The sequence below is a fragment of the Hemitrygon akajei genome, chromosome 4 (assembly GCF_048418815.1).
Source record: "Hemitrygon akajei chromosome 4, sHemAka1.3, whole genome shotgun sequence".
Taxonomy (NCBI): domain Eukaryota; kingdom Metazoa; phylum Chordata; class Chondrichthyes; order Myliobatiformes; family Dasyatidae; genus Hemitrygon; species Hemitrygon akajei.
In genome coordinates this window covers 130,571,623-130,584,066 of record NC_133127.1, presented here as the reverse complement: position 1 = coordinate 130,584,066, position 12,444 = coordinate 130,571,623, and the positions used below count along the sequence as shown (strand labels likewise).

Here is a 12,444-nt window from a genome sequence, read left to right as displayed (position 1 = left end):
GATAAACTGGACAAGCTGATGTTCTCACACCCAAACGATGGTATAATCAGAATCAGAGTCAGGTTTAATATCACTGGCACATGTCATGAAATTTGCTGTTTTGCAGCATCAGTTCAGCGCAATACATCATAATAAAAAAGTATAAATTATGATAAGAAATATATATAAAAAATTAAATGAGCTGTGCAAAATGAAAGCAAAAAAAGTGAGATAGTTCATTATCTATTCAGAAATCTGATGCCAGAGAGGAAGAAGCTCTTCCTGAAAAGTTGAGTGTAAGTGTTCAGACTCCTGTACATCCTCCTTGATGGTAGAAAGGAGAAGAGGGAATGTTGGGTCCTGTCATCTAACAGATGATCACTTTGTCTCCCTCCGAAATACAGGTTACAGCTGTTCCCAAAGTTAGGATAGCTTACATGGTTGGTGTATCTGTGCTAGGGATTATTGAGCATTGGTTCCATGTTACAGAGAACTGTTAGGTTATATGCATTTTCTAATTCTACAGATGTCATTGACCTGGCAGACTAGCTTATTCTTGATAGCAAAACTTGCTCCATGAAAACAATATCCTGCACCTGGTTTTCCACTGTAGAAGACTTATGTATCCAGGACCTTGCTCAATAAGGTGGCCATGTTCTGCCCAACGTGCCACAGACACGAAGGCAAAGTTAATATGTATCAGTTCCCATGCTATTTTAGTGGAAAACTTCCAATGTTTGTGCTTTCATATAATGCAAAATATGAAAAAAAAGAAAAAATATGTGCAGTGAATTCTGGCTAATTAGGCTATCAGTTGATGGGACCAGCCACTTAATTTAGGACAACTCTGAAAGAACAAAAACTAATTGAGAAAATAGCCAGGATTCCCTTTGTTTATTTGGGACATTAAACCGCTTAATTGTGATAGGGGACTGTTTCTAACTAGCTTCGGTTGCATGCACTTGCATGGCTGTTGGGTACTACGCTGTGCTTAGAATGAATAGCTTTTAAATTGCGTCATTGCACGTGTTTGTGTTCAAAAAGCAGTGATTTTTGTCACTGATAGTTGCCAAGAAATAAGCAATAAGCTAAGTTAGAACAGTTCTGCTCACAAACGTTTCCAGCATACAAGCTTGGAGATGCCAGAAACCGCCAGGTGTGAAAATGAAATAATTTCACTACTTCAGCAAGTATCAACAATCATCCTGAATGTTACAATGGAAGTGAAGATTTGGTGGATGCAATCATCAATAGCATTGTATGAAGGCAGTCCACTATCTACACTAGGTGTCTGTACTGAGTGTATTTGTTTACAATCAAAAGAACACGGCAGCGTACACCAGATGAATTTCTCCACCTATAAATATTAGCAACTAATACACATTCTTATAGTACTGTAGAAGAATTGGCAGTGTTCTAATCTGTTCTGTATTTCATTTAAATAAATAAATTGTTACTCAGTTAAATAGTAGTTTGTCTTGTTTATACACCTTTTTAACTACTTCCTTGAAATTTGTGGCTCATTGGGGCAGCTGCTTAATTGGGCCAAAATGTACTGGTATAGGAATATATATCACATTTAACACTGCTTCAATAGATGCACAGTGGAGAGCATCCTAACTGGTTACATAGTGGCCAGTATGGAAATACCAACGTCCAGCAACAGAAAAGGCTGGTGGATACAGCCCAGTCCATTCAGGCAAAGCCCTTCCCACCACTGGGTACACTTACATGGAGTGCTGCCAGCTGAAAGCAGCATCTATCATAAAAGAATCTCACCTTCTGGGCCATGCCCTTATTTTGCTACTATTATTGGGCAAAAGGTACAGGACCCTTAGGTCCCACACCACCAGGTTCAAGAACAATTGTTATGCTACAAGCATCAGACTCCTGAACTGATGTGAATAACTTCATTCACCAGAACTCTAAATGGATTCTATGACCTAGGGATTCACTTCAGGGACTCTTTACAACTCATGTTCTCAGTATTATTTTTACCTGCAGAGTTTGTTTTCATTTACACATTGATGCTTATCCACCTTTATGTATAGTTTTTCATAAAATTCTATTGTATTTTATTTTTCCTGTAAATGCTCACAAAATATGAATCTTAGGGTAGCATATGGTTAGGTATACATGCTTAGATAATAAATTTACTTTGAACATCACAGGAATTCAAGGTCTGAACTTCATATTGTGAAATAGAAGTTGCCTGCATACAGGGTTTCTATTAAGCATTGTAGCCTATGTACACGAGCTACCACATGGGATAACGACATCCTAACACGGAGGCAAGGGCACCAAGAGAGGTGGAGAACAGATGAAGATTAATGCTCAGATATCAGTGGGTTTCGGTCTCTCCCCCTCCACCCCCCCCCCCCATAGCTGGATCATAGTTTTTGCCATAATGCTGGATGCTAACTGACCATAAACCTAGCACATTGTGAGGAAATATTAATACAATCTATGTTACCTTGTTAGCCACAGCATTAACACTGGGCCTAGCATCAAAGATAAAGATCTTATGAGACTGTGCATTGGAGTCCATTATAATCTGTAGAAACTTTTCGTCATCTTTGCTGCGTTTGCCACTCATACCAACCAGAGGTTGACTGCAGCGAGTGATTGTTGCCTGACTCTCTGGATGTATCCATGATATTACCTAAAGAGAACATGAAGAAACTATCACAAAATTGTAAATTCAAACATAACTTTATTTATCAGAAATTCCATTTACAAAACTAACCTAACACCTGTGGGATGTACTTTTATTTTAAGGATTACTATGTTCAAAATGGTTGCATTCTTTAAAACTGAATTATGATGTATTTCTGCAACAGAACATTTAAATTAAAACAAAATTATATAATTAGAAAAATGAAGGGTCTTGGCTTGAACGTCGACTCTTTTCCATAGATGCTGCCTGCCCTTCTGAGTTCCTCCAGCATTTTGTGTGTGTTGCAGTTAGAAAAATTAGTATCTTGCTAATATACCCATTTATGCTCAAGGAATCATGACAAGAATTGCCAGGTTATTTGATTGCTACAGTTATTGCAGTAATCTTCAGTTACAATTCAAGCACTGAACTGTACAGGCAAATCCAAACCTTTAGAACACATGTAACACTTACCCAAAAGGCTGGTATATGTCTAGGGGAAAAGGAGATCCAGCCACTCACCAACCCCGCCTCCCATACACGCAGGTGCTGTGAGAATCGCGTTTATGCCTCGCGCCCGCCAACAGTATCAAACCCACAACAAATACCGGTATGAAATACACTTTAAAGAGTTTACTAAAATTAAAAGAGTATTAGGCAATACAATATATATATATATATATACAAGAAAAAAACAAAAGGCGCCAACTTATCAAAGTTCAGTCAGTTCGTGCACTTGTTGGAGCTCAACCAGCGAACCATTTGACCCCCGTCGCTTGCCTCCGACTTCCACGTCTTCCACCTCGGACTCCCCGGTGGTCTTCCGAGCGCACGTCCACCTTCCTCGGCGTCTCCCTCCCAACTCCCTTCACCCCCAAGCCCGCGCAACCCCTCCCCCAAGTTCCCAGCCTCACAAAACACAATAACTTTCCCCATTGATTAACAAATGAATACAATTACCGTATCAGCCATTCTAAAGCGAAACAACGGCAAGAGAAACATTTAACAGACAAAGAAACATCCCTACTCGTAGAAGCCCTTTTTAGTAACATACACAGGACATTGTACATTCTCTCCCCACCAGCAAATGTCATGCCCTCATGGCATTACTAGAGTTCCCCAAAGCTTCTTGCAACACACAAAACCCAACCCAGGTGCAGAAAGCAGTGACATAACTACCCAGAGCAGTAGAAATCACACTCGGTTCTCCTGGTACCACATATGTCAACCGCTCCGGGGGGGGCGCCTAATCCTCTGAGATCTCCATACCCCTTCTGCCCCACTGGGCTCCCTCTTCACCTGCGAACCCACTGCCTCGGACACCCCAGGTCTACCTGACAGACCCTCACCCCCTTCCTCACGGGGGTCCTCCCTCACCTGAGATCTCTCCGGCACACGCTCGGGCTCCACCCTCTCTCCCACCAATATTGGCTGCCTCTCCATCTGACCCTCAAGACCTTCCCTCCTCTCACCCAATTCAATATGGGAAGGGCCAGGAGCCTCCTCTCCTGGTACTGGAGCACCAGCGAATGGGAACAGGGGCCACTCATCTGAGTCGTCCTCTTCCGAATCGGTAGCCATTTCCGGACGAGGGACCCGTCCCCGCTCTTCAGCAGCGGGCTCTTCCCTTTCTCCGCACCCTCGCAGAGTCCTTGTACTAGGCGTAACCTCCCACTCTGGCTCCGTATCCACCTGCACCGCTTGACCCAGCGGCAGCAGGTGATTCCGATGGAGTACCTTGATAGGCCCTTTCCCATCCTCAGGTTTCACCCAGTAAACTGGCAGGTTCGGCATCTGGCTCTCTATTACATAGGGGCTGGCTGCCCATCGATCTGCCAACTTGTGCTTACCAGGGAGTCCCAAATTCCGTAAAAGGACCCGGTCGCCCGGCAATAATTGAACAAACTTCACCTTTCGATCATACCGCATCTTATTCCTCTGATTTTGTTTGGTAGCCGCCGCCTCGGCCAACTCGTACACCCGCTGTAACTCCCTCTTCATGTCGGACACATACTTTAGATGGGACTTCCCAGGTAATTCACCCACTTCACCCCCAAAACACAAGTCAATGGGCAACCTCGCTTCCCGCCTGAACATCAGATAATAGGGCGAATATCCTGTAGCATCATTGCGAGTACAATTGTAACAGTGAACCAATTGTCCAATATGACAACTCCACCTGCTTTTCTGCCCAATCTCCAGCGTCCCGAGCATATCCAACAGGGTCCTGTTGAACCTCTCTGGCTGCGGATCTCCCTGTGGGTGATAAGGGGTAGTCCTGGATTTCTCAACCCCAAGCATAGTCAGTAATTCATGGATAAGGCGGCTCTCAAAGTCCCGCCCCTGATCGCTATGGATTCACCTGGGAAGGCCGTAATGAACAAAATACTTCTCCCATAACACCTTCGCCACTGTCGTCGCCTTCTGATCCTTAGTGGGAAATGCCTGAGCATAGCGAGTGTAATGATCGGTGATGACTAAGACATTCGCGGTGTTGCTGGTGTCAGGCTCAATCGACAGAAAATCCATACATACCAGGTCCAGAGGTCCCGCACTCTGCAAGTGCGACAGTGGAGCCGCCAACGCGGGCAGGGTCTTCCTCCGGATGCAACGACTGCAACCCCTACAGTATTCTTCGACTTCCCCCCTCATCCGGGGCCAGTAGAACCGGTCTTTGAGTAATCCATAGGTCTTTTCCACCCCCAAGTGTCCAGAATCATCATGTAGGGCCTGGAGTACAGCCTGCCAATACTCCTCCGGCAGGACCAGTTGCCAACAGTGGGGTTGGTCCGGAGGTGCCGTTACCCGGTACAAGATTTGGTTCTTTAACTTCAACCGAGACCACTCCTTCAACAACAGGGGCACGAATGGGTGTTTCGCCTTCTCAGCCAACGCCCCATCCCCCTTCTCGACCGCTCTCCACACTGTGCCAATTTTGCTGAGCAGCTGCCACTTCCCCCGGACTCAGTTCCGGCAACTGTTTAGTCCGCAGTGCGGTCAGGTCACAGTAAGCTAGGGGTATGGCGTCGTCAAAAACCCCCAAATGGTCCACGGCTCGTTCCAGCCTCCCTCTTCCCTCGGCCTTCACGGTGATAGCAAACTGACACATCGCCTTCACTCCAGGGGCAGGGACACTCTCCCACTCCTCGTCCCTCTCCTGTTCCCCCGGCTCCCGACGAGACAAAGCATCTGCATCAACATTCTTGCTTCCGGGCCGGTACCTCAGACTGAAATCATATACCGACAAGGCCGCCAGCCACCGATGTCCTGTGGCATCCAGCTTCGCTGAAGTCAAAATATAAGTGAGAGGATTGTTATCCGTTCTCACCTCAAACTTGGCTCCGTACAGGTAATCACCCAGCTTGTCCACCACCGCCCACTTCAGCGCCAGGAACTCCAATTTGTGAGTGGGATAGTTTCTCTCCGATGGCGACAAGCTTCGGCTAACAAAGGCTACCGGCCTCAATGCTTTGCCATGCTCCTGGAACAGAACAGCCCCGAGACCCTCTCGGCTGGCATCCGTGTGCAGCACATATGGCTTCTGGGGATCGGCAAAAGCCAACACCGGGGCCTGGGTCAGTACCCTTTTCAAAGGTCGGAACACCTCTTCACATTGATCATCCCATCTCGAGCCAAAAGGTTCCGCCGGGTTCCAGTATCCTCCAGCGTCCTGCCTCTGGTCCCCCGTCCTTTTCTTTCCCACCGGGGGATAGCCACACAACAGCTGAGTCAACGGGTGACACACTTTGGCGTATCCTTTCACAAATTGCCAGTAATACCCACAGAACCCCAAAAATGAGCGCAGAGCGCCAACTTTCTGGGGTCTCGGCCAGGTGGTCATGGCCTCTATCTTGGTTGGATCAGTAGCCACTCCCTCTCGCGAAATGATATGGCCAATGTAGCTAACCAACGACTTGCAGAACTGGCATTTGTCCAGGGAAAGCTTCAACCCTTCTTCATTAAGCCAGCCCAACACCTTCAACAGCCTCTCCTCATGTTCCTCCAAAGTCGATCCAAACACTATCAAATCATCCAGGTACACCAGCACCTCTAACAGATTCATATCCCCCACAGTTCTCTCCATGAGCCTCTGGAAGGTGGCTGGGGCTCCCAATATGCCTTGGGGCATTCGTTCGAACTGAAAGAACCCCAGCGGGCAGATAAAAGCGGTCTTCTCTTTATCGCCCGCACTCATCGGGATCTGGTAATACCCACTTCTTAAATCCAGCACACTGAACCACTTCGCACCGCTCAGGCAGGCCAGCGCATCCTCGACTCTTGAGACAGTATATTGATCAGGGACAGTTCGCCGATTCAACGTCCTGTAGTCAACACACATGCGCACTCGCCCATTCTTCTTCCGTGCCACCACTATTGGGGACGCATAAGGACTTTGGGACTCAGCTATGATTCCGGCCTCCTTCAACTTGCACAAGTGCTGCCGCACGTCCTCAACATCTCCGTCCTCCGTCACCTGGATGGTGTGGCGAGTGCTTTTGGAGCAGCCAACATCAAACTCGCCCTGAGAAAAAACAGCTTCCATCTTCAGCATCTTCTCCACTAGCCTGTGTTTCCACTCCAGCGACACAGGGGAATCCCCGAAGTTAAAGACTTCAGCGGTCAGCTCCCTCCGATGCTCCGATCCCTCCCCGTTAGGGGTCCTCACTGGTGCGCTAGACATTACCGTCACCGGGAACAGATGTGCCAGCGGCATTCCCCTCTTAAAGGTGATTTCTCTTGCCGTGGTGTTCCTGACACTTATAGCTATACGCCTCGCATGTACCACCCCTGGTCTCTGCACTTCGGGCCTCACCAGCGCCCCCGTCGGAAATCGTGTCTCCCCTTCAAGATCGTCCGGGGCGCCTACTAACAGGGCTTCGCCCGTCGGCACTCCTGGGAATCTGGGGGTCCCCATCATTAGTGCTACCTCCCCGGGTCGGATCACCTTGGGCCTCGCCTGCGTACACCACACCGTCCCTCGTTTACACTCCGGGTCCAGTCCTAGGGAGGCCACCCCTTCTTCAAACACTGCTCGAAACACTGGATGCACCGAGAGGGTCTCCAGAAAGTCTTCCCCCGCTTTCTCCTTACAAGTTCCCAGGAGCCGTCGCACAACGGGGGAATTAGTCCCCACCAGGAGGGCAGCACCACCGGTTTCCACCGGGTCAGGACACATCAACACCAACGTCTCAATAGCTTCGGACACTCCCACATCGCCCTCCGAGAACTCCAATCTCACCGATAGGTACCCATCGTACGGGTAGTCACCCTCGCTCACACCCCAAATCTGCAGGGCGTCAAATGGGGTTACGGGCAAATGCTTTAGATATTGGTTGTCGAAAGACCGGTACAATAAGGTCACCTGCGATCCCGTATCCAGTACGGCTTTTGTGTAAACTCCCTCTATCCGTAGACCCACACTGGCACGGGGTCCTACCAGCCCATCTGGAATAGAGGCTTGGGCACCTGGTGGTCCCCTGGCTGATCTCTGGGAACGTGTTCCTCCAGAGGCTCCAGTCCGTTCCCTCACTGAGCCTCTCCTAAGTTTCCCGACACCTCCCCCTTCTTGGTCACGGGGGGCTTGTCCTCCGCGGAACTCCTGGTCTCTCACAATCCCACCTGAAGTGTCCCTCCTCTCCACAGCTATAGCACACCCTCGGCCGCCCACAGTCCCGCCTGAAATGCCCCTCTTTCCCACAGTTAAAGCACACGCTGCCTGCCGCCCCTCCTCTCCCAGGACGACTCCCGCTCCCAACCCACTGCACTGGTCGCCCCTGAGAGTGGGTACCTCCCCTGTCCCTGCCCTCCAGAGGGGGTTCTCTACCCCCCGGTGGGCTGTCATTCCTCCACCCAGCCACCACTTCCTGTATCGCTGAGGATCGCTCCCGTAGGCCCGCGCCCCTTTTTCGCTCAAACGCTCTCTCTTCCTCCCGCACCCCTCTAATCAGTGGCCCGAACGATGGAGGAGGGCTTTTCCTATAAGCCTGCCGGATAGTCCACACCACCTTGTCCTCCTCCAGAGAGCCACTGAATATCTGACTCATCCTCACGCTAGCCACGTCCGGCGCCTTCACTACCCCCCGGCCCCGCAGCCCCGAGAGCATCCCCTCCATCCTAAATATGTACTCGGAGAGCTTTTCCCGTCTCCATTGTTCCAGGCGTTGGAACTCTGCTAAAAGCAGCCAGGGTTCCCCTGACAACCCAAACGCTCCCTCCAAAACTTCTATACATTCCTCCACTGAGGCCCCAGACTTTTCAGCTTTCAACTCCCGGACTGTTTTAGCTGCTAAACCCCTCAAACTTCCCACCAATCACTGCCTCTTCTCCTCCTCCGAGCCTGGCCACTCCTCTAACATCAAGGACGTATGCTCGATCCAGATCTCATAGTCCACCTCCCCATCCGGAGTAGGCTTGGCTCCAGAGAACACCCCCAGCTTCAACCGTGGCCTCTCGGCCACTCCCACCAGGGAGTTAAGTGCGGCTGCCAGCTCCGAGGCTTCCCCCCTACCTGGGGGGCGGGGCCTAGTCACGACTCCCTCCTCCCTCCTCCCTTTGCTAGTGCCTGCCACCTCTCCGGGGTTTTCCTCTAGCTCTAGCTCCTCCTCCGATGTCTCCTCAGCCTCATCCTTGGAGAAGGGGTGGAGCCCCCACAGCCCCTCCTCCCCCGGTACACTGACCGTCACCGGCAGTTCCAACATCCTGACGTCAGCACTCGTACAAACCAACACCCAGCTAGACTCCACCTCTTTACCACACCGTCTAGCTACCAATTCTACCTGCCCAATACCTTTTACCAAACTTAACCCCCGCACTAACACGTCTCCCGAAACTCGAAAATCCACTCCACTCACTACACAGGCATACTGCACCGGTACATCTTCCAATTCGCACCAGTTAACAAACTTATCCCTGTCCATCTCCGCTCTGCTGCCTGCGCGATTCCACAGCCCCCTGACAATCCAATCCCGGGCGAGCACCCCACAAATGTAACACTTACCCAAAAGGCTGGTATATGTCTAGGGGAAAAGGAGATCCAGCCACTCACCAACCCCACCTCCCGTACACGCAGGTGCTGTGAGAATCGCGTTTATGCCTCGCGCCCGCCAGCAGTATCAAACCCACAACAAATACCGGTATGAAATACACTTTAAAGAGTTTACTAAAATTAAAAGAGTATTAGGCAATACTATATATATATATATATATACAAGAAAAAAACAAAAGGCGCCAACTTATCAAAGTTCAGTCAGTTCGTGCACTTGTTGGAGCTCAACCAGCGAACCATTCGACCCCTCGTCGCTTGCCTCCGACTTCCACGTCTTCCACCTCGGACTCCCCGGTGGTCTTCCGAGCGCACGTCCTCCTTCCTCGGCGTCTCCCTCCCGACTCCCTTCACCCCCAAGCCCGCGCAACCCCTCCCCCAAGTTCCCAGCCTCACAAAACACAATAACATTCCCCATTAACAAATGAATACAATTACCATATCAGCCATTCTAAAGCGAAACAACGGCGAGAGAAACATTTAACAGACAAAGAAACATCCCTACTCGTAACAAACCAAAGAAGCCCTTTTTAGTAACATACACAGGACATTGTACACACACAAGGTAAATCCACGTGATCAGTTTATTAAGAAGTGTGAAACTGGAAAGAACTCAAACTACACTCAGACTGAAAATTAAAGCAGTAATCAAAGGAAAAAAACAGTTGTAAATGTGGTATAAGTTACAAAGATCTCAAAGTATGGTAACTGCAATATGGTAACTGCAACTTTATCAATATTTCTGAGTTCAGTCTCATATTTAAAAGAGAAAACTGTAGCTGTATTTATATTTAATTAAAATATTTGTAAGTAGTTTCCTTCATTTTTTCAATATTTTTATCTCTTCAGCTTTTCTGCTACAAATGTCAATCACTTACAAAAATGAATGGGGAGTTTATTTGATGCCCTAAATTTGCTTTCTATAAATCCAGCCAGTGGCAGACAACCTATTGATTCAAAGTTCAGTATTTCTCCTTCTGCAATACTCACCAGGGCAGGAATAACCTCACAGCAAACTAAAACTACTTTATATATTAAATGTAGAACTAAGGCAAGGAATGGAAGATACCATTCCACATCTTCAAAAATACATTCTGGGCATTCTAATTTATGAAACCTTAATATTCAGTGCAATACACACAATGTACTGGAGGATCTCAGCAGATCAGGCAGCATCTATGTATGGAAATAAACAGTCGAAGTTTCAGACCAAGACCCTTCATCAGGAGGGAAAGGAAGGAGGAAGGAGGAAGAAGTCAGAATGAGGAGGGGGGAAGGGTGGAAGAAGTACAGGGTGTCAGGTAATAGGTGAAACCAGGAGAGGGGGAGTGGTGAAGTAAAGAACTGGTGAGTCAATTAGTGAAAGAGATAAATGTCTGGAGAAGTGGGAATCTGATAGGAGAGGACACAAGACCATGGAAGAAAGGGAAGGGGAAGGAGCTCAAGAGAGAAGTGATGGGCAGGTAAGGAGATACAGTGACAGAGGGAAATGGGAATGAGGAATGGTGAAAAGGTTGGGGGGGGTGGGTGGAGTAATTACCAGAAGTTTGAGAAATCGGTGTTCATGCCATCAGATTGGAGGCTACCCAGATGGAATGTAAGGTGTTGCTCCTCCAACCTGAGTTTGGCCTTATTGTGGCAGTTGAGAGGTGATAGACTGACATGTAGGAATGGGAATGGGAATTGGAGTTGAAATGGGTAGCCAACAGGAAATCCCACTTTTTGGCAGACATAGCAATGGTGCTCAGTGAAGCGGTCTCCCAATCTAAGTCAGGTCTCAGTGATATACAGGAGGCCACACCGGGAGCACCAGATACTGTAGATGATCCCAACAGACTCACAGATGAAGTGTCACCTCACCTGGAAGAACTGTTTGGAGCCCTGAATGGTAATGAGAGAAGAGGTGTTGGGGCAGGTGTGGCACTTGTTCCGCTTGCAAAGTACCAGGACAGAGATAAATAGGGAGAGAGGGACAAGTGGACAAGGGAATCGCATAGGGAGCAATCCCTGTGGAAAGCAGAAAGCAGGGTGAGGGAAAAATGTGCTTGGTGACGGGATCCTGTTGGAGATAGCAGATGTTACTAACAATTATGTGCTGGATGTGGAGGCTTGTGGGGTGAGGATAAGAGGAACCCTACCTCTGGTGTGGCGGCAGGAGGATGGGGTGAGAGCAGATGTGCGCGAAATGGAATTGATAACGGTGAGGGCAGTGTTGATGGTGGAGGAAGGGAAGCCCCTTTCATTGAAGAAGGAGGACATTTCAGTTGTTCTGGAATGAAAAGCTTCATCCTGAGTAAAGATGCAGCGGAGACAGAAGAACTAAGAAAAGGGAATGGCATTTTTTAGAAGTGGTATATTCAAGATAGCTTTGAGAGTCAGTGCATAAGATGATGAGAGGCATTGATCATGTGGATAGTCAGAGGCTTTTTCCCCAGGGCTGAAATGGTTTACACAAGGGGGCACAGTTTTAAGGTGCTTGGAATTAAGGACAGAGGGAATGTCAGGAGTAAGTTTTTTACATAGAGTGGTGGGTGCGTGGAATGCACTGCTAGCAATGGTGGTGGAGGCGAATACAATAGAGTCTTTTAAGAGACACTTAGGTATATGGAGTTTAGAAAAATAGAAGTCTATGCGGTAGGGTAATTCTAGGCAGTTTTAGTGTAGATTACATGGTTGGCACAACACTGTGCGCCAAAGGGCCTGTAATGTGCTGTAGATTTCTATGTTCTATATCAGAAGACAGACTGTCTCCAGAGAAGGTGACAGA

General features: G+C 48.4%; 1 protein-coding gene across 5 annotated transcripts in view; it reads right to left on the bottom strand.

The window, feature by feature from the left end:
* mtmr2 (myotubularin related protein 2) overlaps positions 1-12,444 on the bottom strand; it is a 114,848-nt gene that overhangs the window by 30,847 nt on the left and 71,557 nt on the right. For all 5 annotated transcript variants that reach the window (XM_073043301.1, XM_073043304.1, XM_073043302.1 and 2 more), the window contains one exon: positions 2,453-2,641. In XM_073043301.1, the coding sequence (XP_072899402.1) occupies positions 2,453-2,641 (189 nt within the window). The remainder of the gene's footprint in view (positions 1-2,452; positions 2,642-12,444) is intronic.